This window comes from Vipera ursinii (genome assembly GCF_947247035.1).
Source record: "Vipera ursinii genome assembly, chromosome: 2".
In the NCBI taxonomy this organism is placed as follows: domain Eukaryota; kingdom Metazoa; phylum Chordata; class Lepidosauria; order Squamata; family Viperidae; genus Vipera; species Vipera ursinii.
This window is the reverse complement of record NC_139513.1, coordinates 273,368,249-273,394,684: the sequence shown is the minus strand read 5'-3', so window position 1 is coordinate 273,394,684 and position 26,436 is coordinate 273,368,249. Positions and strand designations below refer to the sequence as shown.

The window sequence follows — 26,436 nt, the reverse complement described above, 5'->3', positions numbered from 1 at the left end:
GTTTTATAACAGGAATGGAAAGCAAAGGAGAGAGGCTACAAATCATGAGAGAGGACTGAGGAAACGAAAGAACATACTTTGGCATCAGTTCCATGAGGGGGTCTACCTATGTAATTAAAGACTTAAAATGCATTTTGTGGAGGATATGCTGGTACTAATTAGTCAGGATAATTAGAATTACATCTTGCAAACAGAAGCGCTTCCATTTTGCTACAAGGATCTCAGTGCTGTTGATGTTTTTTCTTTTTCAATAGGACTGACTGCTGTTGGCGGATTATCACTGATGGGAGGGGAATACTTACCTGGAAATCTACCTCAGGGCCTTGCTGTTCTTGCTGCTTTTATTTCCTCTGTCAACATTGCAGGTACCAAGCAGCTCCTAGCTTTCCTACTTCCTATCTTGAAAACCTTCCTATCTTCAAAAGTGGTGCTGAGTAGAGTAACTCAAAAGGTACAACTTTCTTGGGTGCTTGGATTGCTTGAGAGAGTCTAGCAAACAAAGTGAGTTTAAAGCTTTTGGGCGATAGCAACAAAATCCATCAGATGTTGTAAATGGAATATCTTCCCTTCTGGATCTGACCTGGCTTCTTTGCATGTTTTTTTGTATAATTTCTGGCCAGTGCCACAAGATTTTCCAATAATTCTCAGCTTAAAGGTTTCTTGAAGCCAGAGCTACTTCAGTATTTTGATGTAATTGATGGTATACCTGAAATTAAAATAAAAAAATAAATAAAAATAAATAAAATAAATGTTCCAATAATAGTAATTGTTCTGCATTATTCCTTGCTTTTCTTGCCTGGATCAAAATGTTGCATAGCCAGATAATAAACCTTCATAGAAAAGACTGACAATTTCCTAGTTAATTGAATCTGTGGATTCACTATAACACTTCTTAGTTTTCAGAACCTAATTATTATTATTTTTTATTATTATTTTTGTGGCATAGGTGGTTTCCTGGTCACTCAGAGAATGCTGGATATGTTCAAGCGCCCTACTGACCCTCCTGAATTCAATTATTTATATTTGTTGCCTGCTGCTTTGTTTATAGGAGGATATGGGGCAGCACTGCAAAGTGGTTATAACATTGAACAGGTACGAAGATTGCTCAGGCATCCGTAGATCCATTTTTTCATACAAGTCTACAGTCTTGTGAACAGGTTATTAAAGGCCACATGATGCCGATTTGCTAAGATGTAGTCTATCTTACTTTTGTCTGAAGTCTTTCTATGCTGTCTAGGATGAAAAGGGAGTCTAGCACTTGTGGAGGAAAAACAACATTTATAGTACCTCATAAGTCCTTGACTTAAAAAGTAAACATTCAAAGTTACAGTAGTGCTGAAACAAGTGACTTACAACTAGAGATGGGAAGGCCTGGAAAAAACCCGGAAAAATTTGGGGGAATAAACAGGGATTTGTTTCCCCTCCCCCCCTTCCCCCCCAAGCTATTTGGAAAACAACAGAAAAAAAAGTTTTTTGGGCGAAAGGCCTGGGAAAAAACTAGAAAAATTGGAAAAAGCCTGTTCCTCCCCCTAATTTTTCCAGTTTTTTTCCAGACTTTCCCATTTCTAAGTTACAACCTGTTTTCACATTTCCAGCCATTGTAGCATCCCCAAAATCACATTATAAAAATTCAGGCACTTGGCAACTGGCATGTATTTATGATGGTTGCAGTGCTCTGGTGTGTGTGTGTGTGTGTGTGTGTGAGAGAGAGAGAGAGAGAGAGAGAGAGAGATTTGATCTTTATTTGCAAAACTCACAGACAGATTTACAAGCAATCAGTGGGGAAAGCCAGAATTGTTTAATGACCATGTGATTCACTTAATGACTACAACAAAAAGCTTGCAAAATCACTTAAATCAATTTAATGATCACCTTGCTTAGCGACAGAAGTCCTGGTGCCAATTGTAGTTGTAAGTTGAGGACTTGCAAGAACCGTATCCTTGCAAATGGATTGGAGGATGATGATAATTTGTGTGTTTTGTTTTGATATGTGTTTTAAGTAAAACACTAAATAGCATTTTACTTAAGACCAGCTATTGTTTTCTTTGCTGCGATGAAATTGGAAATGGTAGTGTCCAATATAATAGTTACACAATTAGTAGCCAAGCCACAATGATATAGCTAGCGAAATATAACTTCTTGGTATAATCTTGGTAGGAAGAAAGAAGAAAGCTATTTTAAGAATATATTTATTTTCAAAAACTTCATTTCCTATGTTAATGTGATCCTTTAGACTGGAATGATAATGACCACATTTGACAGAACTGGAAGTTGGTAGCCCCAAAAGTTCTTATACTCCTTGTAGCAATTCCAGTCCTGTTTCAGAAGTCTGCTGTTACTATGCCTGAATATCAGAAATCATCTTTAGAGAAGATTTTCAGGTTCAAAGGAAATCTTGGTTAACCTTAACCATGGTTTGTGTTGTTTTAGATAGGGACCTGGCTTGAAAGTGAAGTTGTAGAGAAGGAAGTATGCATTTCCTAATTTATTTCTTTATCCCCCCCCAAAATTAACATCTGCACTATCCCAGTGACAGCGTCCATTGAGCAGAGCATACTCTTTTTCAGTTGCCTGATCTTCTAGCAAAGGCAAAAACTGTATTGATATTAAAAAAAGCTGTGATCACTAACGAGCATATTTCTTTTCCTTTGTAGCCAATCCTTATGTAAATTTTATTATATTAATTTGTCTGAAATAGTATAGGGCAGGGGTCTTCAAACTTGGCCCTTTTATGACTTGTGAACTTCAACTCCCAGAATTTGGAGTTAAAGTCCACAAGTCTTAAAAGGGCCAAGTTTGAAGACCCCTGGTATAGGGTTTCCTGACTGAGCAGGGGGTTGGACTAGAAGACCTTCTAACTCTATTATCATTATCAATCGCACAGTCAGCCAGATGTTCTGACTGGATTTGACATTTTTGTCTACCTATTAATCTGGATGTTTGATGTTTAATGGTTGTTATTATCATTATCGTTACCATTACCATTAATAATACATCATCATCATCATCATCATCATCATTAACAACAACAACAATAATAATAATAATAGCACAATCAGCCAGATGTTCAGACTGGATTTTACATTTTTGTCCACCTACTGAGTCCTGGGATTGGCAGATCTGGATGTTTGATGGTGTTTTTAATTGTTGTTGTTGTTGTTGTTGTTGTTGTTGTTGTTCTTCTTCTTCTTCTTCTTCTTCTTCTTCTTCTTCATCATCATCATCATCATCATCATTATTATTATTATTATTTCCAGAGGTAATAACAACAACAATAATAAGTTGGAAGGGACCTTGGAGGTCATCTAGTCCAACCCCCTGCTAAGGCAGGAAACCCTATACCATTTCAGACAAATGGCTGTTCAGTCTCTTCTTAAAAACTTCCAGTGTTGGAGCATTCACCACTTCTGGAGGCAGGTTGTTCCACTGTTTAATTGTTCTAACTGTCAGGAAGTTTCTCCTTAGTTCTAGGTTGCTTCTGTCCTTGACTAGTTTCCATTTGTTGCTTCTTGTCCTGCTTTCAGGTGCTTTGGAGAATAGCTTGACTCCCTCTTCTTTGTGGCAGCCCCTGAGATATTGGAATACTGCTATCATGTCACCCCTCACCCTTCTCTTCGTTAAACTACACATACCCAATTCCAGCAACCGTTCCCTATATGTTTTAGCCTCCAGATCTTCTATATAAATTATATAATCAGTTCTGCCTTTTCTTGGTGGTGATGATATTGCAACAATTTTGAACAGGCAGAACAAATTTCCTTTTGGCATGAGCCCACTCCATTGCAAACTGCCAGATTTTCTCAAAATCTCAGTTGGGCAGATATATATTTGTAGAGAAAACAGCATGGGCAGTATCTGCTGTGTGGATTTTGAAACCTAACTAAACAGTGCTTTGTATCCTCATCAAATCAACAATTTTAAGTCCTTTGTAAAAAAATATGTCTATATTGTTTTCATCTTTTAAAGATGATGTACCTGGGTTCAGGATTGTGCTGTGTTGGTGCTCTGGCTGGCCTTTCTACCCAAGGAACAGCTCGACTTGGCAATGCTTTGGGTATGATAGGTGTTGCTGGAGGTTTGGCAGCTACCCTGGGAAGTCTAAAACCATCAGTTGAGCTTCTGGCCCAGATGTCGGGTGCGATGGCCCTTGGTGGCACCATAGGTAAGTGCAAAGCAAAAGGAATGCATGATTTGAAAGACTTATCTAATTCTCTTGTGGCATCTGCAGTTAGGTGATGGGAAAGTAGATCTACTTGGAAGAAGTTATAGGACTGTTAGAATGTCATGTAAACCTGCTCTTTAGCTTTTTGTGTTTAGATCCTGATATTCCTCAGAATATATTTCTGATTAAATATATTATATAATTAAAGCACAAAATGCCAGTCACAGAGATCACAAGTCATGGTGATGTTGAAGAAGCAGTTGTTTCTTATGGTATGTACTCTGATCTGAAGTATTGAGCGATGTTATCCCCTTTCACAGTTAACATGCAAGTGTTTTTTGTTTTTGCAGGTCTGACAATTGCTAAACGTATCCAGATTTCAGATTTACCTCAGCTAGTGGCTGCTTTCCATAGCTTGGTTGGCTTGGCTGCTGTTCTCACTTGTATAGCAGAGTACATGATTGAATTTCCCCATTTTGCAACTGATCCAGCTGCAGGCCTCACAAAAATGGTGGCCTATCTTGGCACATACATAGGAGGTGTAACCTTTAGTGGCTCTCTTGTTGCTTATGGAAAACTACAGGGTAATTTCTCCTTTTTTCCCCATAGTGTGCTCTTTTTTCATAAGTGTATGTGTGCATGCATGACATGTATTCAGTATCTATTTAGTTTGGCTTAAATTGTGCTTTAATTGTGAGCTTAAATGGACTCCAGAAGATGGTAGAGGACAGGAAGGCCTGGAGGAACATTGTCCATAGGGTCGCGATGGGTCGGACACCACTTCGCAGCTAACAACAACAAAATTGTGCTAAGATGTTAATCTTTCACAGCTTGGTGACATTAGATTTCAAATACTGTAATTATCTGCCAACATTAGAGTGTGTGAAGATCATTCCATAGGAAAAAAACTGTAATTGGTCCATATATGGGCTTTATGGTGTCAGGTATGAATTCTGTTGTTCCTTCACATGCTTCAAAATGTGCTGAATATGGAAAACTAATATGTCAGAAAGAACCATGTTTTGCTTAATAATTGACAAGGTAGAACTAGATGGGGTAGAGGCCAGATGTAACTTACTTACACAGTGAGCATTATGCTGATCATCTGAGAAACATCAGCAAGGTAAAATTGAACAGAAATACTTGGGAAAGTTTATCTTATGCATTTGTGCAAAATACAAAGTATTAATGCAGGCAATACTTATGGTACTCCAAGTCCTAGCATTTGTTTTAATTAAACTACAAGATTTTAGATTTCTTTGGGAGGGCAGTCTTCTGAACCTGTAGACACTTTCCAATCTCATGCTCTCTGCCTACAATACTGAGTAGGATTATTGGGGGGCTAAAACAGAAGGAAAACATACCTTGAGCTCCTGGAAGATATAAATCTAGTAAATAAATAAAGGTTGGTCATACGTTCAGCTGTTTTGGTTGAGCCTCTTAGCAGCTTTGTATTCTGTTTTATAAGGCCCATATCACTGAAATCATGGAATTATAAATAGTAGAAAAAAATGTTTAGCCAAGTATCTGGTCCACGTGGACAACAATCTATAGTGAATTGTTAAGTATAAGATGTAGTTTTGTTAATATGACAGAGGAAAAAAGAGACCCAATATTGGGTCTGTGGGATTCATCCTGACTTGTTTTGCTGTGTCTGATTAGTTCCAGAATTTAAATTAAATTATTTTCATATTTATAGGTATCCTGAATTCTGCCCCACTCCTCTTACCAGGACGACATTTACTGAATGCTGGTTTGTTAACATTAAGCATAGGTGGAATGGTTCCATACATGATGGATCCAAGTTACACAACAGGGTTGACTTGCTTAGGATCTGTGTCTGCCCTGTCTGCTGTAATGGTAAGCATGAATTATAATAACTCTTAAATAGTGAGTGAGATATTCCAAATTTTCACTGGGTATGGTAAATTACCCGATCAATCCTTTTGAGTGCAGAGAATTCTAAAGAGCTTTTTAATGAAAAGGAGAAATAAATAAGAATTAAGATGATACATCTTCAGTGGAGACATTTTTAAAGACTTTTGTGTTAGTGTGTATAAATATAAATATATATAAAATTAGAAATCATTTCAGAGAATGATAGCAGAAATAATATGGGAAACAAAACTATGGAAAACAAAGCTTATGTAACAGGGACCAGATATTGTTAGAGAAAGGAAATGAAAGTCATCATTAAAGAAAATTTTCAATTACTGATTAAGAAAAACTTAATCTATTTAAAGCTGGGAATTTATTGGGGAAGTTCCAGTTCTGTAGGCTTCCTTTTGAGGTTAGAACTGGCTTCAAGGATACACAGAGTTTATGCTGAGTTCTTTATAAGGAGAGAAAGTATTGAATAATATTAGGTGGAATTCTTTTAGGCTCCCCTCATGGATATATTAAAAGCCTAATTATGAATACAGAGAATCCTCAACTTATGATCATTTATGATTTTGACACTTGTTTAGTGAGTGTTCAGAGTTACAGCAGTACTGAAAACAATGACTTACAATTAGTCCTTACACTTAATGACTGTTGCAGCATCCCTGTAGACACTTGATCAACACACTTGACAATCATTGTGCGTTTATGTGTTTATCCCACTCTCACATTGATTACCATTTGTAACTTTCTCAACTGGCTTCCAACATGCAAAGTCATTGGAGAAACTGATAGGAGATGTCACAAGTTGTGGTAAGGTGATGTCTTACTTAAAGACTGCACTGCTTTACGATGAATTTTCTGGTCCCTACTGAGGTCATAAGTCAAGGAATTTCTGTATTAATGAAAAGATATACAGACTTTCAGAGATATACAGACTTTTCTTACGAACTTCCAAGTTACAAACTTTTGCCAGTATGAACAAACCTGTCCACAGCTCTAACCTAGAAGGCCCTGGAAGTCAGTAGAAGATAGAAAGGAGTTAGTTTCTGGCACACTGCTAATGTAAGCAGTGTGCTGGAACCTAATCCTTTCTTGCCTTCTCCAGATCCGCTTGCATACTGTAAAGTAAGAATTTTACTGTGCATGTTTTTTTTATGCTTCATGGAGTTACAAACTGTCTCTTGGAATACCACCTGTTGATAAGTAGAGCATTGGCTGTATAATCATCTAAATTTTGTTTTATTTTGATGGCACATTTGGTATATCTAAACATTTCTGTGGATTTTGTTTTAAAGTAAGAGTATGTCTGTTGACTCCGGATTCTATTTAGAAATGTTTTGAGCTAATAATACTGTATGCATTAATTTTTCAATTCTATCTTTGTTTCCTTTCCGCAGGGAGTTACTCTGACAGCAGCCATTGGTGGGGCTGACATGCCTGTTGTTATTACTGTCTTAAACAGCTATTCCGGCTGGGCACTCTGTGCTGAAGGATTCCTGCTTAACAACAATTTATTAACCATTGTGGGTGCCCTAATTGGTTTTTCTGGTGCCATCCTGTCTCATATCATGTGTGTGGTAAGGAGATTTTGGAAATGTCCATTCCAGCACTGTTTTGTTATTCTTTCCCTGTCTGTGAGAAAATATTTTTATTGTATATTTTGTTCTTTTTCTGGACGTTTTCTCCTTTTCTCCTTTGTTCCCTCTCCTCATTTTTGCATGTATATCTTTTGACTAGTATTGGTACCCTCGTGAATGTCAAAAACCAGTTTAGATGTAAGACAAAATTATGTTTTTTCCATGTGACTATCTGATGTTCAGTGGTAACAATAGCATATAAATAAAACTACACAGGTAATTTAATCAGATTTGAACAGGAAGAGGAGGGAAATAGGAAGATTGGTGCAGAACAGAAACTTAAGTAGATACTTTAAAAATACTCAATAGAATGAAAATCCTCTTTGCAGCTTTTAAAGCTTTTAAAGGTTGAGTAAGACAGGTATCTGGAGGAAGAGGATTATTTTGTGAAAGAAAGTTGCATTCCTGAAGTTTTGGGATTGGGTGTCATAGCAGGAATAGCAACTTGTCTGTTTGTCTGTTTCAGAAGTTTTTTTATACTTGTAAGTTTTTAAATACTATGTAGACTGAAATCAGATTTGTACTTATTCATTTTATTTATTTATATCATTATTGTGCTGTCTATTTCCACACAGTCCAAGATGACTTAACAAAAAATAATGACAAACAAACCTAAACACATTATCAGAGCAATTAAGCAATATATTTTAAAATAATTATAATAGTTAATTAGTTAAACAATGCAAATGTTTGAATAAACAAGTCTAAGTTTTGTTCCTTCTTCAGCTGTAATTGGGCAGGGGCTCGTTTCGATTCAGCTCAACTCAACAGATGAAAATATCAAAAAGTTTAACTTTTGGAACCCAATTAAATTGTTTTAAGTCAGCATATTTCATTTAGAATTAATTCGATGGTTAGTACAATATATTGCTTTGGGTGCTAGTTTGCTCAGCTGTGGAAAGTGGGGAGTAAGTAGTGATAAAGATTTCATTTGTTTTTAAGATTGTTTTACATGTCACAATCAACCAGAAGAGCTGGTTAAAATCTTCGCTTGCCCACCTTCAGCTTCTTCAGAAGATTTGGAGTTTTCAAATGAAGCTTCCATTCCTTGCTACAGTTAAATGTTATCATTCAAATTCAGCACACAGAATGCTTTAAGCCAAAATTTGCCAAAATATAAATGGGCATAAACCAAGCAATGGTTTAGGTAGGTGATTTTTTTTTAAACAGAACATTCTAGGGATCTCCAGAATGTTCCCTTATTCTTAGGAATCCCACTTTATCATTGAAATCTATTTAGCTCCCTTGGAAGCCTCTTTTAGAAGATAATATTAAGCAGCCTCTTGAAAGAGCTTGTGATGTTATGCAAGAAAGTATTAATTTGTTGGTATAGTGTTAGTATTTGTGTTTTCCACATAGGGGAAAATCCATACAGAAGACAGAAACCTCACATCAATGCTTGTGGAAATAAGCTACTAAGTTTATACGCAAGCTGGAAAATGCATTGGTTTCTAGTAGGTGGATTATCAGGAAGGATGGAGATGTTGACCTTTGGCAACCATCTTCACAAAATTCCTTGCAATTTTATTTTATTCAAAACATTAAAATATACAATCCAAAATAAAAAAAATAAATAGGGACAAAACAAAGCTAGACAAAAACATTAAAAAAGTGAATTTAAAAAAACAACAGGCAAAAACACATATTATCCCCCCTTAATTGGTCACTGACCAATCTATTGCAGTAACAATAGCTTCCCCCTTTGCAAAGTAGGTCCAACATTTACGAGCTTGTACATCTATTTGCAACCCAATTGACCTGCCATACCTTACATATATGAAAATAAAATAAAAAAAATATTTAACAGGTTAAACAATTAAATTTCAAAGGACTCTTATTAACAATCTGTTATTGTAATATATTCACAGAAAGTCTACACAGTTTCTTACTTATCACCAATATTGTTGTCATCATCGTCACAAAATTCTATCTGTTAGTTGAAAAATTGTATTGTCGTAATCAAACAAGTCATTAAATCATTTTCATCAGAGACCTGATAAATAAAAGCCCTTGCCCGGGCCTTTGAAAGATTGGGTGGAAATTTAGTCCAAACCAAAAGCAGGTTCCAGGCCAATTCCACAGTGTGTTGATCTTCAAGGAAGGGCACCAAATAACTTTGCCTTTCCGGTTTGCTCCTTTGAGAAGCGAAAGGCTTCTCTCTTTTGCTAGGCTTTGAGTGGTAGTGAGGATGCTGGTGCAGTCACTGGGTAAAAGCCTGGTAAAAGCCTGGCAGTCACTGGGTAAAAGCCTGGTAGGAATGGTAGGATGGATAAAGAGGGCTGGGACAAGAGGCCAGCCAGACATTTTATGCAGTTGCCTGGTAAGTTAAAAAAAATGGTTTAATAGGAGTGTGATTGGCTGTGTTTTTAGTATTGTGAGATTTAGGTTATCTTGTTCCTTGTTATTTTGCTGCTTTTCAATTTTTATATGGCAGCGTTTGCATGTGTTTCCTTTTCTCTGTTTGGGCCAAGTTTCTGCAAATGAGAAGGAAGATATTTAAGGCCATTCCGCAGAGGAATGGGGCATCCAAACTAAATATATGGAATACTGAAGTCTTCTAGGTCTGAAGTCTCATAGGGACTTGAGATAGAAGCTTCCCCTGCCTCATATTGACCCCAAAAACACATTGTAGTTTAAGAAATGATTGCAAGTGATAAAGCACAAGAGTAGGAGCTTAAGTGATGGTGGTGCAAGATTGGGAGTGAATATGAATGGGTGCTAGAGCAGGAGTAGCAATCAGAAAGAAGCTGTATTAGGTCTTCTTCCTGATGGCAGAAAAACTACTCCACTATTGGGTTGTTTGGCAGATGGTAGACCTTGACTAGTTTGATTTTACCTCATCTAAACGATTTGTTCAGTGAATCAGTTCACATGGGTTCAAGCAATACCATAACACTCTAGTATTTATTTATTTATTTATTTATTTTAATTCCATTTATATCCCGCCCTTCTCCGAAGACTCAGGGCGGCTTACAAGCTTAGCAGTTTTTATATATATAATATATTATATAATATAAATATATAAATATAAATATATAATATATTATATATTTCTATATTTTCTTAGGAAACAGCTGATTGAAATGTTATTAGATAGCACATACTGTATGTTCACGTCACTATCTAATAACATCTGAGTCAATTCTGTTTCCTGAGCATAAAAATAAACTGGGCAGCAGTTTGATTAAATACTATAATATTAGAAATTTGGGGAATTGTTAGTATAACATTGTTATTCTTCAGCTGCTGTACTTTTCCCCCCTAAACTGTCTAATACTGGATGTATTCATGTCAGTATCTAAAGTGTGAATTTTCTGTGTTCCTGCTTACATTTTCTGATTACACATTTGATAACAAGTCACACATATAGGTTAAAACAATGTTGGAAACATGATATCTGTGAATTACCCATAAACACAGGCTGTTTCTTGTAGACAAGTTGCTAAAAAGTTTCACCTTTTAACTGACAGTTTTCTTTCAACTGACGGCCACTAGATGTCGATAAATCTACATAAATGAGTTCCTAGAAACAAAATGCCTAGTAAAATAATCTCTACTTGATGATGGTACTGCTTTCTCTTCCCCTCCTTTTTAAATAAATATTTTTTAAAAGAATATTTTATTATTTTTATATCATGAAAACAGTAAATGCATTGACCTTAATGCTTTTTTCAGTAATCCTCTTAATTTTTTTTATCTATTCGAGTCTGTTCTGCCTTCTTTTCTTTTTTCATATTTCTCCAAAGAAAGACCTTTGATATCTTCCAATGCCTTTAGGTAGAATCATGTTTGGTATTTGCATAATTGCATCATCTTGAGGTTGGAATATTATGGGAAATCAAAACTTGGAGTGGGATGAAGGGTGGACATTACCAAAAAAACACACTTTGCTGAAATAATTGTTTTGTGGAATTGTGTCCATTGTGCTTAGTTTTAAATGTCAACTTATTCAAAACACCCAGTTATGCTTTATTTTTGCTCCCTTAGGCTATGAATCGCTCTCTTGCTAATGTGATTCTTGGAGGATATGGTACTACTTCAACTGCTGGTGGGAAGCCAATGGAAATTACTGGCACTCATACAGAAGTGAATATGGACAGTGCAGTTGATATGATAAAGGAAGCCAATAACATCATAATCACTCCAGGTGAAATTGGGCTGCCCATATTTTGTAACTGTTGAATGTAAACTGAGCATTTCCAAGTGTACAAATTGTTGGAGCCTAGAGGCCAGCAAGAGGCTGTCATTAAACTAACTTTATGCCCGCAGTTTGTTAAAAATAGCTACATTCGTGTGAGTTTTAAGCTCCTTTCTCCTCTGAATTCTCAGTGGCATACATCTCATAACAGAGCACGTAAAAGTAAAGATTGTAGGGATTACATCAAGAGGCAATTAGTCTAACAGATAGAAAAAAAATCCCTTTCTCTACAGCTTATACTCTTGGGCTTCTTGTTAAAGAGTATACAAGGGTATGTCAAAAGACTCCTTCCTTCGGATTTTAATGTAGAACATACAGAACTCAAAAGGAGAACTAATAACAACAACAAAACAATAATAAAAATAAACTTTATTGTCACTTTGAATGTACATCAATCAGCACACATCAAAATGAAATTTTGTTGCATACAGCTCTCAAAGGGCCACCACCTTTGATATACACTCCTTGTTCTTGGCCAGCTCAAGTTTCAGATGTCCATTTTAGTCTCTAGGGAGTGAACAGTGGCAAACAGGACAGATGGAAATTGAGCTCCGTGTGGATTAGCCCTCAAATCAGCTTGTATTCCTGCATGACAACCTTGCCTCCTCTCCTTTTTCTGATCCTGTCTCCTCCACCTTTTCCTTAAAGGGGCCTTACTCCTTTTCCCGCTCCTGGAGCATGCTGCCGCTGCCTCCAACTCCTCCAAACGCCCCTCTCCCTTCCTCTGGGCCTGCTGACAGCCTCCTCCAGTTCCTTCGCTTCAAAAGCCCTGGTACCTCTCCTCCTCTGCCTCCTTTGTAAACAGACCCGATTTGCAATAGAATCCATTGGTGTGCCAGCAGTCAGCTCTTGCTGCTGGCAGAACAACTACGTCAGCGTGTAGTGTTTGAGGACTGAATTATTCATCATGGCCTCTCCTCCGCTTGTATGTTGAGGAACACTATTGAATTATACCTGCTCCTCTGGTGTGCTGTAGACTCAGGTTCAAGTTTGCAGTCAGCAGTGGAAGTTCACCATTCATTGTCTTTAACCCAAACTTACCTCTGGTGCTATTGTGATGAAAATTTGGATGATAGAGTGGTGTATATACCATCTGAAATTTCTATAAGACGCTAATCTAATAAATAAAATGCAATATTAGAGAATCATATCACAGCAAAGTTTAAATGAGTTAGCTTAAGGGTTGAAAAGGGGAATGGTGCACCTATCCAGCCACATCTTTGCATGACTTTGTTTGATGATGTAGCCCAGATTATAAATGAAATAAATGCCCAGTTTTACTGCCTGATTCCAAAGGGAGAAATTGAGATCCATGCCAACTTAACATAGGGGAAATGAGAAGGAAAACCCATTTGTTTGCATTTGTCAACAATATAGAGGGCAGCTTTACCGGGAACAGCTTATGCTACAATGATACCTTTACGATCATCAAAGAACAACAGCCTGTCCCAGGTTATTGGGAAAGGCTCATTGGGTTGGTAAAAATGCCAAATACTGTTCAAACATCTAGCTGACTGTGTAAGAAACTACAGTAATAACGTAAAACTGTATGCTGCCTGACTCCTAGTCTGCAGTATAAATTATGTTTGGAGTCCTATAACCCAGCCGCCCCCAACCTTTTGGGCAATGGAATGGTTCTGTAGAAAGAGGTTTTCCTGCAGACCAGAAGGGGCCATGTTTTTGTGTGCTGCCTGCATCCCGCAGATGGGGCTTTGCTTGTTTACACAGCATGCTGTGGACCAGTGCTGGTCCATGGACTGGAGGTTGGGGACCTCTGTTGTAACCCAAAGTCCTTATCTTGACTTTCTCCCATCTTACTTTTGACATTGCTTCTGATAATTGCATTCTATGTAGCAACAATTGTATGCTCATAGAACTGTTTCCTAAAAAAGTACTGTGTGGTAGGTTGACTGAATCTGTGCAAACATTATATGATATTTCAAGTTATAGCCAAGTTATTGCCGGAGAGTAAACAAAATTTAGTAGTATTCCAGTATCTGAGGGGCTGCCACAAGGCAGAGGGAGCCAGGTTGTTCACCAAAGCACAGAGGGCAGAACAAGAAACAGTGGTTGGAAACTGATCAAAGAGAGAAGCAACCTGGAATTAAGGAGAAAGTTCCTGACAGTGAGGACAATCAACCAATTCAGAAATCGTGGGCGCTCCATCACTGGATAGTTTTAAGAAGAGACTAGACAGTCACTTGTCTGAGATGGTATAGGTTCTCCTACTTGAGCAGGGGGCTGGACTAGAAGACCTCGAAGGTCCCTTCCAGCTCTATTCTATTCTAAAATAATAGTAAAAAGTTATTTTCCCAAAATAACTTAATGGGGTAAGTTGATTAATTGATTGATGGATTGATTGTGGCCCCAAAATAATCCACTAAGCTTCCATGGGTGAAGGCAGACTTAAACCAGTACACCATGGGAAAATTGGCCATGAGATTTATTTTATTTACAAAGGTTTGGGGCCACTTGACTTCCACTGACTCTGAGTGGCTTACAATTAGAAATACAAACTGATGAAAGGGGATTATGAAATCCGCTAAACCGGTACGTAATTAAAAAAAAATCAAGCAGCGTTCAACCTTTACTTTGCTCCCAAACATGGGAGAATAATCAGGATTTTAATAGATTCCTGCAAGCCACCAGGATGGGAATTATCTGGGTTCTTTGGGGTGGGGGAATAACATTTCAGCAGGCACATGCTGCAACAGAGCAAACATATTTCCTGGGTTTCACAAGACAATACTATTGAGTTAATGGGATCTGGACCATGCTGTACTGCAAGAGAAAACAAAAAGACAATAGAAGAGGGATCCCCAACCTCCAGTTCTTGGCCTAGTACGGGGCTGTGGCCCATTGTGAACCGGGCCGCATAAGCGGCAGACAAGATGTGAAGTTCCAAGCGATGGGCGCACGTACATAACCATCCCCTTTCCCTGGCCACCATCGCTGCTGGTACATGGAGCTGGAAAGGTTTGGGACCAATGTGTTAGCGTACTCACCAAGAGGTGCTTAACTAAGAATATGCACCAATCATTTATTGCAAATTGTATCTTTATAGTCAGAACATGAAAGTTGTGGGTTTAAATTTTGGGAGAATTAGAGCTTTATTCAAAGACATCATTTATCTTGGATCTTTTCCTCATTTCTGCAGGTTATGGCCTATGTGCAGCAAAGGCTCAGTATCCAATTGCTGATTTAGTGAAAATGCTGAGGGAAGGAGGCAAGAAAGTCAGGTCAGTGGATAACAAGGATGGTGGTTTTTATAATGCCTTTGTCTGTTTTAAGGGCTCACTATTTTGGCAGAATTTCTCATTTTCTTATTTTTGATTTCTGATAAATACAAAATTTATATAATCTATTTGAGAGCTTTTCTAATGGTGTCATCTTTTAAATGCTGATATCTCTCAAGGTGGCTTGCTTACTTACAGTAAAAAGTAAGGCAAGTATTCTCAAAAGTTGGTAAAAAGCCATTTCCTTTAATTTATGTTTTTTTAACCTCATTTTTTAACCATAAAATATGTAAGGTAACCAATGTGACCAAAAATTCAAATACAGATAGTCCTCGATTTATGATCACAATTGAGCCCAAAAGTTCTGTTGCTAAGCAACACAGTTGTTAAGTGAATTTTGCACCGTTTTACAATCTTTCTTGTCATAGTTGCTAAGTGAATCTCCAAAGCTGTTAAATTAGTAACACGATTGTTAAGTGAATCTGGCTTCCCCATTGACTTGTCAGAAGATCACAAAAAATGATCACATGACCCTGGGACATTGCAATCATCATCAAATAGGAACCAATTGCCGACTATTTGAATGTTGATCACATGACCATGGGGAGCGTAAATGTAAAAAACAGTCATAATTCACTTTTTTTCAGTGCCATTGTAAGTTTGAACAGTCATTAAACAAATGATTGTAAGTTGAAGACTACCTTTAGAGTCCCCCACACTCTGTCCTAAGAATACAAAACTAAATTAAAAGCATATCAGGAAGCAGATTTTTTTATAGTGCACATTGATGCTTGGTAAATTAATAAGGTAATACACACAACTGAGGTATGAAAATATCTGCTGTGAGTCTTGTTCAGTATGTTCTGCTGCCATACCTTGCTTGTCTTGCTGCCATACCTCGCCTGTCTTGCAATAGGCTCTAACGGTGAACAGGCTCTAACTGTGAACATTTGCTTTGTGATCAGTTTCATGCTTCATTCAGAATAGAGCTTCTTTGCCTCTTATACTTCACCTTTCCTTTACCCACTTTAAAGCCAAGATTGGGTCTTTTGAACTATTTTTCTCCAACTTGATGTTTCCTACCTCCCACTCAGCACATCTGGAGAACACCAGGTTGGGGAAAGTTTGTTATGTACCCCATTAGAATGGAGGCAACTAAGGACATGTTCCTCCTTTTCATGTGAACAGGAGTACTGACTTAAAATGCCAGATCTGTTCATATTTCCTATTTAACACTCTGAATCTTTGAACTGGTCTTAGGTCTTTCAACACTCGAATTGAGTTTTCTACTACTGAAAATATGAATGCTGCTATTGTGTGAGTTACTCAAGGATAATTCTAGCAGTTAAATTCTAGTGTGAACATACTTGTGGTTGGATCTAAGAAACCATCACTTTGCTTCTTATAGCAGGAATTAACCCACCAGCCAAACAGAATTTGACTGCCCTTTTCCTTGTCCCTCCCTTAATCTTTTTTTTTTCTTTTTGGCTCCTGTGTGGGCTAGTTTTTCACTTTGATTTTATTTTTACTCTGTGACAGAAAGCATAAAAGCCTCAGCTTTTGTATATCAGAGCTTTGTGCTGGAGAGACTGGAACTTTTTGATGTAACTGCATTAGTTCTTAAAGCCCGTTTTGGCAAGCGTTTGCCACAACCATTACCTAGAGGGCTTTAATGAAAGAAATCTGTATTTTCTGTTTGTGGTAAGTTGGGTCTTTCATCATGGTGTTTATTGAGTGCAGCTGTTCACCCTCTCCTTCCTGTAGGCCCATGGAGCCTTAGGTCTCTGCCCACTTTGCATCCAGATGTAATGACATATTTACATATCTGTGACAGATAAAATGCCAGCATGGACACACAGTTGTCATCAGTGCATAATATCTGTGTGCTGGTAAGGAAGACAGTGTCTGTCACACTGCCTGACAGGTTGCCTGATGGCAAGGCACTGCTTTTTTGGCAAAACTTCTCCACAGCTATAGCATGTTCTGAATGGAACACAGTTGTGGTTTATTAGTACTTGTGCCAAATTTTCTGATTCAGAAAGATGCCAGGGTAGAGGTAAAGCCTGCCTGAATTTATTAAAATATTTCCTAACCTCACCATTTATCATAAAGTTCTCCTTCATAGCAAATTCCATCTTTGATGTATTAATAAATTCAGTCAAAAATTATGTGTGTTTGTGTGTGTATACTTTTTTTCTACTTCTCTCCCTTCTTCTCAATTCCTACTCTTACTTCATATAATAGGCGCCTTGTAAATGGATGTAGTATGTTCTAAAAATGTTATTTTTCCTTGAAGTCTTGGCTGAGTAACTTTCAGGTGAATGTAGGAACAACCATACTTGAAAGCTGACAGAGAGTATGGGAAAACTCTGTATAGTATACTGTATATTCTCACCAATATTTATTTTCATCAGTTGGTGTTTTAATTGAAAAATAACAAATAACCAAGATTAAATCTTAGCATACAACAATGATGTACTGTTCCAGACTGAGCATATGTATGCCAACTTGATTTGAACTGGCTTACTGGCAAGTAGCAAGCAGTCAGACATAAAGGCCAGCTGTGCAGAAGTCTTGCTGGACTCACTCCAAAGTCAAATTTAACAGGGTTAATCCACAATGGTCCAGGAGTCAAAATCCAAATACGTTAGCCAGCCAATTTGAGTTGAAGAAACAAAAGACAGAACAAGAAGCAAGGACATAGGACTAGATGCAGACATGGTTTAGTGACAGGTGTTCATGTCTTTGGTCTCAGTATGTTGTAGGGCTGGGTGCTGTCTTGGAAATATCTGCTCCCTCCTGCATCTTCTGTGCTTACTGAGTGGACCTCAAATGGTTGATTGCTTATAAACTCCAAAAGCTAATAACCTTCCGGATGAAGCCCCTCAGTTTGAGTTTCCAAGTCAAGGAAACCATAAGTGGAGCATAAACTTGGGTGGATAGTGGGGTCCTCTGAATTTGGTTGTTTTCTTGAAGATGTTTCATTACCCAAGTAGGTAACACCAGTGCTAGAAGAGAAGAGTGTTTGCTCCCTGTTTATATACTACAGAAATTGTATTTTATCAAATTCCATTTCGGATTGCTTTTATCTAGTTTTGGTGACGGTTTGTTGCTGGAACTTTGTACTTTGATATGGCCCAAGGGCTAATCAATAAAAGTTGCTGTTGTTGTTATATACTACAGGCAGTCTTTGATTTACATCCATTTGTTTAGTGACCATTTGAAGTTACAAAAACACTGAAAAAATGATTTATGACCATTTTTCACAGTTATGACTATTGCAGCATCCCCATGGACACGTGATTAAAATTAGGATATCTGGCAACCGGAGTCATGTAACCTTCTGACAAGCAAAGTCTATGGGAAAGCCAGATTCACTTTACAACTGTGTTACTAATCTAACAACTGCAGTGATTCACTCAACAACTGGCAAGAAAGGTTCTAATATGGGGCAAAAATCACTTAGCAACTATCTCACTTAGCAACAGAAATTTTGGATTCCATTGTGGTTATAAATCGAGGACTACTGTGGTGGCTTGCCTTGTCAGTGTCATGGGAATGTTCTTGGTGGTTTCTTGATTAGGCTGTTCACTGTTAGGTTGTTTGTCTGAGTTAATACTTCCTTGACTGAGATATGGTTTACTACTTGATTGTTTATCTAGCATTAATAGAATAGAATAGAGCAGGAAGGGACCTTGGAGGTCTTCTAGTCCAGCCTGCTGATCAAGCAGGAGAACCTATACCATCTCAGACAGGTGAATGTCTGGTCTCTTCTTAAAAATATCCAGTGATGGAGTGCCCATGATTTCTGGAGGCAAGCTGTTCCACTGGTTTATTGTCCTCACTGTCAGGAAGTTTCTCCTTAATACCAGGTTGCTTCTTTCTTTGATCAGTTTCCAACCATTGTTTCTTGTCCTTCCCTCTGGTGCTCTGGCGAACAAAGTGACCCCCTCTTCCTTGAGGCAGCCCCTCAGATACTGGAATACTGCTATCGTGTCTCCCCTATTTCTTTTTTTCTTTAGACTAGCCAAACCCAAGTCCTGCAGCCGTTCTTCATATGTTTTAGTCTCCAAGCCTTTGATCATCTTAGTTGCTCTTCTCTGAATTTTTTCCAAACTCTCAACATCTTTTTTGTGATATGGTGACCAAAATTGGTGCAGTATTCCAGGTATGGTCTTACTAGGGTTTTTATAAAGCGGTACTAATAGTTCACGCAATCTTGATTCTATGCCTCTGTTTATACAACCCAGGATGGTATTAGCTTTTTCAGTTGCTGCTGCACACTGCTGGCTCATAGTCAAGTGACCGTCCATTAGGACTCCAAGGTCCCTCTCACAGTTACTGTTTTTAAGCCAGGTCTCACCCAATCTGTACTTGTACCTTTGATTTTTCCTGCCTAAATGTAAAACTGCTTTTCTCCACATTGAAACTCATTTTGTTGGATTGGGTCCATTGTTCTAGATCTTTTTGGATCATGAATTTGTCTTCAGGGGTGTTGGCTACTCCTGTCAGTTTGGTATCATCTGCAAATTTGATGAGTTCCTCTTAAATTCCTTCATCTAAGTCATTTATGAAGATATTGAAGAGTACTGGGCTAAGACGGAACCTTGTGGTACCCCACTGCTTACTTCTCTCCATTTGGATGTAGTGCCATTGAGGACTACTCGTTGAGTATGGGTTGTCAGCCAGCTACAGATCCATCTGGTGGTGATGTTGTATATTCCATCTTTTTCTAGATTACCAAGAAATAGGTTGTGGTCTACTTTATCAAATACCTTACTGAAATCTAAGTATACTAAGTCCACAGCATTTCGCTGGTCTACTAGTTTAGTCACTTTATCAAAGAATGAAATAAGATTGGTTTGGCATGATCTGTTTTTAACAAACCCGTGCTGGCTCCTGGTTATGACTTTGTTTGCTTCTAGTTGTTCGCAGATCTGTTTTTTGATTATCTTTTCTTGGTGTTAATCTTAGTGTTAATCTCTGATTATCTAGGTGTTGATTCCTGGCAAAGATGTTTTTTTTTGTTTGTTTCCTTTTTGCTTCTTCCTCCCTACCACCCTAATAAGGGTATATAGAATTTGGTCATGAAATCAGATTTCCCAGCAGTGATGTTATAGTAGTTCAACTGCACTAAGACTCTGGATCTCCGAATGCTCTTTTGATTTGTTAAAAACAATACAATGTTCTTCATAAAATGTTATTCTGAGCTATTTCAGTAACATATTGTATTAAACACAATCTTAAAATTTAGAATTCATGTAACAGTTGGATCATACATAAACCAGTAATGCAGAAAATGAATTTCCCCCCCCTAAGTATAAATATATCCCCACTTAATAAAATATAAACACAGCAAACTGTTAATAAAGTGTTTATTGTGCTATAGTCTGAGAGCCTAAAGTAACACTATTTCTGTCTTTCTTATGGTTGAGAAAGGATTTTTGCAACCTTAGATATGCTTTTGTATTTTATAATTCATTGGACTTACTTTTCAGTGGTATCACAAACATCTGCAAGGCGCTGTAAATTTCTATTTCTATATGCTCATTCAAGGACTTGTAAAACTTTATTTATTGGGTGATGTTCTGTCCCTCCTCTCTTCTTTATAAGCCAAGAGTGACTTGGAGGCTGTGACCAGAATTGTATGCTTGTGTTTTTCAGAATTATATTGTAATCTCCCTTGAGCATAAGATATACTCAAATTTGCTAAATTTCAATACATCGCTGCATAATTTCCTTATTCTGTGTCCTGACCCCTATTTAAATTTGTATTGAGATGTTCTAAAATCTTGTTTCCAAAATAACATAAAGATAATAGTAATGATCTATATATTTTAATTTGAAAATAGAAAAAATGTGCAGAGCTGCACTCTTACAATAGCAATTTGGAATTATTTTAAAATGCCGATCATGTAATTATGTTCTTTGCTTCTTCTTTCATTATTTTTTTCAGATTCAATACAATGTGACATTGTATATGACCCGCAAGCCTTTTTTTATTCATACTGCCTGCTCAGTATTTTTTCAGTATCAGTATATTAGGAGATCAGTGTGTGCAATACAAACGTTGTGTCAGCACAAAACTACTGACAAGCTTCAATGCTCTTACACTGACAGTGCTTTTTCTGCAGTTTTCCATGGATCTAAAAAAAATTATGTGTGGCTAACTTATCGTTGCTTAGAATAATAATAATAGTCTAACCTGTGTTTCCCAATTCCATGAAATTGGAGAAATAACACTGGCCTGCTTTGGATGTAATGATAAACCATAGTTTAGCATTAAGGAAATAAGACTTTGAGCCTGGGGATCTATCGCCTTTTCCAGCCTTAGCATTACTGTAAAATTCAGAGCCTTCACTTACTTAAAATAACAGCAGTTTTAATATCTTAACTGTGATTAATCTTTGCTGGTTTCTCTAGAGCAGGGGTAGGCAACCTTGGCTCTTTTATGACTCGTGGACTTCCAGCTCAGGAATTCTGAGAGTTGAAGTCCATGAGTCATAAAAGAGCCAAGGTTGCCTACCCCTGCTCTAGACCATAGTTTAAAATAAGCAGAACCTCTGCTTTGGATGTTAATTTAAACTAGAGTTGAACAAATTTGGCCACTTGAAAATGTGTGGACTTCAACTCCCAGAATTCGCCAGCCAGCCATGCTTGGGAAAGGTTGGGAAATACTTCAAGCAAGCTTACTTGATGTTTATACTTGACTCCTCGTGACTGTTTAGTTATAGCCATTTTTTTCCTGAAACCTGACCATATTGCTGATCAGAATGAGTTTTCCTGTGCCTTCCTTATTCACTGGAAATGGCTATTGTTGTTGATAACAGATATAGCTGGCATAGTGGACATTGGGTCTTCTATACTGAATAGAAGGACAGTCCAGTTTGTGTGCACAAGATTGTTCTGCTGGCAGGCAGCCAGATTCATTATTACATAAAGCTGGAAAATATATGCAGTGATTATTGGCACAATGCAAGCTCATATGTCTAACTTATCCCAGAACTTGTTTGCTATAATTTCATTAATAATCCATGTGCAAATAACTGTTGTAGCTTTTGCCAAATTTCTGGAGACACAAGTGATGCTAGTAAGCTACATCTGCTTGATGTCTAGTTGTTTTTTCAAAACATTTTTCATCTTTATGAAGAGTTTTATAAGTTTGTTGCATCATATATTGCCACACTCCTTTCTCTTTCCATTCTGTGTTTGAACTCTGCTGCCATTTTTCTTGGAAACACACTTTTTATGCTTCAGGAATACAATATGGATTAAAAAAAACCTAAGAACATACTAACCATGCAAGGCTTATCTGGAACACATGACTTTGAAGTCAAGGCATTGTGAAGAATGGATGGGCAATCTTGTGGAGCAAGAATTGAAGACCTCATTACAGTGCTGTGATACTTTTTTTAGATTATTTTTAATTTAGGCTTTTTATTATTTGGGCTTTTGTTGGAAATGATTGACCAAATGACATAACACCTGTTTCAGGCTTTGTGTGTTTCTAGCGTCAATTTGATGGGACATATTGCTGCCAAATTTTGGCATAGTGGTTAGAAGGGACCGGAGGGGGGGGGGAAATGCTCAGTCAGGAGCCACATGTGATGATATGACTTCCAGTTTTTCCACCCTTGCTTTAAAGGGAAATAAAAAGAGTTGAGGTATTTGTGATGTACAGTACAGAGAACAAAATTGTGAAGGCAGTAGTTTCGCTTGTGACATTCTTTGAAAATGAAAGTGGGACTTTAAAGAAGCAATATTGACCCTTTTTGATGTTAGGAAGACTCCTGAGAACAATAATAATAATAATACCATCAGCAGCTAGGAAAAGAAACAAATGGATCATTGAACAAATAAATTCAGACCTAACACTTGAGGCACAAATAAGTCAAATAATCCTACTTTGGACACATTATGCAAAGAATTGAAAAGTCTAGCTGTCTTGAGAAATCATCCATGATAAGAAAGATAAGAGAATGATAGCAGCAAGGTGAATAGACTAGATTACAGTGGTAATTGGTGCACGGTTGAAAGACCTGAAGAGTGAGATTGGGGACAGATCAATTTGGAGACCTGTGTTTGTGGCTACTAAGAGTTGACACCATCTTGATGTATCTTGATGGCAAAATTAAAAACCAAATAAGGATGATGAGCATTTTTAAGGGCTTGATCCGGTCCTTGATAACAGAGGCAAATCTGAATAAAATATAATCTATTATGATGATACTGACAGTCTCCTTGTATCTCAGACTAGTGTGGAAGCCTGAATTAGAAGCTTGCCAGTGACCTATTGTTAAGGAACATCTTTATTGGACTCACTGGGTTTCTCTTGGCTGAACTTCAACAGTTCAAGTAAACAAAAACTCCTGTGCCTTGGAAAAAAAATGCAGTTACTTTTGAAGGCTTGATAGATCTCAATTTGCAGATGTGTATATTCTTTCAAAATACTTGGCATGATTTCAAGAAAGGATATGTTGCTTTCAGAATTGCTAATAGTGTATAAAATCCAAATATGCACCATAATTAAAAACTGTTTAAATATAATGTTATTAGTTGCCTGAATTCTAATATACTTCAGTGCAGAAATTCTGAAAACTCTTGCACTTCACATTTTCTGGAAAGAATCAGGATTGTTTCACATGGCTTGAGTTACTTAGTGGCTGGCTGAAACTTTAAGCTCCCTAATATTTTGCCCTATTTGGTCCGCTGTTGTATATCTGATTCTACATCTGGTCTTCGGTAGAATGATAGCAGATATTTCCTCTCCCCCCACCTTGCCCTTTCTCTGTCTCATGGCTCTGTGCAGTTTTTTAATGTTTTTTTGTAAGCAAAATGCTCATCATCCTTATGGCTGTTTTACTCCATTCGCAGTGTAAGTGCTTATGAAGATAGTTGCAGCATCTGTACATTTTAATCTATAAGGCAAACAGCAATTGAAAAGGAATCTCAGTTGGAAATGTAACATAGTAAATAAGCCATTCACTTAACAAGGTCATGAACAATCAGAAAACAGAAAATACTCGTAGAGGTAGGGCATAGCCTGTGACTATAATGCAGGCTGGCCATTATGGTCGTAAATTGTGGTCATTAAGTGAGGCATCCATATGATCAACTTGCTTAATGATCATAATCTCTGCTTTCCTCCTTGTGGTTGTTAAACAGAGAGGGAGGGGCTCAGAAGATGGGATACACCCTGGGAGCATATCTGCAGCACTGCAGCAGCTCCCCCAGCTCATAGGTGGACCAGACCTGGGCCTCCCCCACCCTGTGAAGCACCCTGCATTTCCTCTTCCGCTGAGCCCCACACTCTTAGGAATATCTCCCACATGGCTGGGTTCCTGCAGACCTTAGGTATGCTTCCCAACCCTCCTCCTTTGATCCACTTACCAAGTCATCATGCAGTCTTCCTGTACAGAGGCCATGTGGTGCCATCCTGGAAGCGGGCATCATTTTTGGGAGCAGTCACAATTCTCAGATTGTGAAAATCAAGGCTACTTTTCAAAGTGGCACCCGCTTCCGGGACAGCGGCATGCAGCCTCTGTATAGGAAGGCTGCTTGGCAGATTGGTATCTTCTCCTTCCCAAATAAAGCGAGATGTGATGGGGGGTGGCATGGAGGAGGTATGAGACCCAGTGGGATGAGAAGCAGAGCCAAGACCTGCAGAGAGTCAGCTGGGTGAGAGGGTTGGCCCAAGGTACCTAACGGGGTGGGATGTTTGAGAAGATAAGCGGGAGAAGCTGGCTGCAGCATTCTTGTGGTCAGTTTTAAGGGCAGGCTGATTGCCAAATGCTAAAATTTTGTAACTGTGACCAGATTCCATGACTTCAGGTACAGCTCATAAGTCCCTTTGTTCAGCCTCATTATAATTTCAGTTGCTGAACGGTTGTAAGTCAAGAACTGTTATATTTGAAATAACACAGAAGCTTCATACTTGTTATAAAAAGAAAATTTCCTTTTTCGGAATAACTCATTCTCTCTTCCAATATTCTAGTATATTATATTCTGCTAACCAAAAGATATATAACCTATAAGCCAAAGGCTACTCTTTCAAAAGCTGTCATTAAAATATAATTCTTTATACAACAGGACAAACTATATTGATTTCTTTAGGAACAATCATATTACTTGTTTTATTAATACAATTTAAACTTCATCAAATTTAATATTTCCTGTAATCTTGCACAGTTTTTGGAATATGCCCTTCTGTATGCCATTCAAAGGCCAGATGAACCCAGGATATCTAGGGAGGGAGGTTGGACAGAAAGAGAGGGACAGAAAGAGAGGGTATTGGATAGTATGATCAATTAGATCTTTGGTAACTATATTGAACTATTGAACTCTACTTGGATGTAACATTGAATAAATTATTTTCTTAAGCTTAGGCTCCCGTCTCTCAACTGTGGATTTATACCATTAAAATTTGTTGTGATAGTGAATAACAAAATGGCTAACACACTTATGATGTTTTTTGAACATTCAGTAAATGAGCCCACCAATTCTTTCATCATCTTAGGTTTGGTATTCATCCTGTGGCAGGTCGTATGCCTGGACAACTGAACGTATTGCTTGCAGAAGCCGGTGTACCATATGACATTGTTCTAGAAATGGATGAAATTAATGAAGATTTTCCAGGTGAGTGAAAGATGATAACAGTTGCATTTTTGCAACAAATATTTTGTTTTTTCTAAAAAGTAGTCTAATATTTTACTAGTTTGTGTATATTATAAGTAATAATAATAATAATTCCAAAATACAGCTTTAGTTGGAACAGCTTATATCCTGAGATTGTACTTTTAGCACCATTAAACTATCAGGTCCTTGGGAAGGACTCGGTTGATGGAATGCAAATCCAGTCTAAATATCTGGCTGACTGTGTGACCAATCATAATATACTAACATGGACTTTGAGTCCAATCCGAAAATGTCTGGAGTGCCACTTGGACACCTTTGGCATTGACAAAATTACCATGAGTCAATTGCAAGAAGCAATTTTACTTGAAACAGTTTACATTCTGTGATGATACCTTTATCAAACAACAACATCTGTGTATCCCAAGTCCTTGGAAAAAAAGGCTTGATAGATAAAAATGCCAAGTCCATTCTAAATATCTGACTGAATGTATGGCCAAACATAATATATTAAATTTATATGTCTGCAATTATTATGTTTGCATCTAAAGCTTTCTTTAAAATTAATGCTCAAACCAACTGATGTTAGAAGTGGAAACCTGCTAGAGTCAAATTTGAATTCTGTTGACTTCATGAATGTGCCTGTTAAATTTTCTTAGGAACAATGCAAAAGTAATTTGCCTTTGC

The 26,436-nt window shown here is 37.6% G+C and overlaps 1 protein-coding gene across 1 annotated transcript in view; it reads left to right on the top strand.

Annotated features, from left to right (window-relative positions):
- NNT (nicotinamide nucleotide transhydrogenase) overlaps nucleotides 1–26,436 on the top strand; it is a 68,831-nt gene that overhangs the window by 36,968 nt on the left and 5,427 nt on the right. Inside the window, exons 12-20 of the mRNA XM_083355099.1 lie at nucleotides 255–365; nucleotides 947–1,092; nucleotides 3,967–4,162; nucleotides 4,513–4,746; nucleotides 5,862–6,022; nucleotides 7,444–7,623; nucleotides 11,671–11,830; nucleotides 15,039–15,120; nucleotides 25,634–25,752. Coding sequence (XP_083211225.1) covers nucleotides 255–365; nucleotides 947–1,092; nucleotides 3,967–4,162; nucleotides 4,513–4,746; nucleotides 5,862–6,022; nucleotides 7,444–7,623; nucleotides 11,671–11,830; nucleotides 15,039–15,120; nucleotides 25,634–25,752 — 1,389 coding nt within the window. The remainder of the gene's footprint in view (nucleotides 1–254; nucleotides 366–946; nucleotides 1,093–3,966; nucleotides 4,163–4,512; nucleotides 4,747–5,861; nucleotides 6,023–7,443; nucleotides 7,624–11,670; nucleotides 11,831–15,038; nucleotides 15,121–25,633; nucleotides 25,753–26,436) is intronic.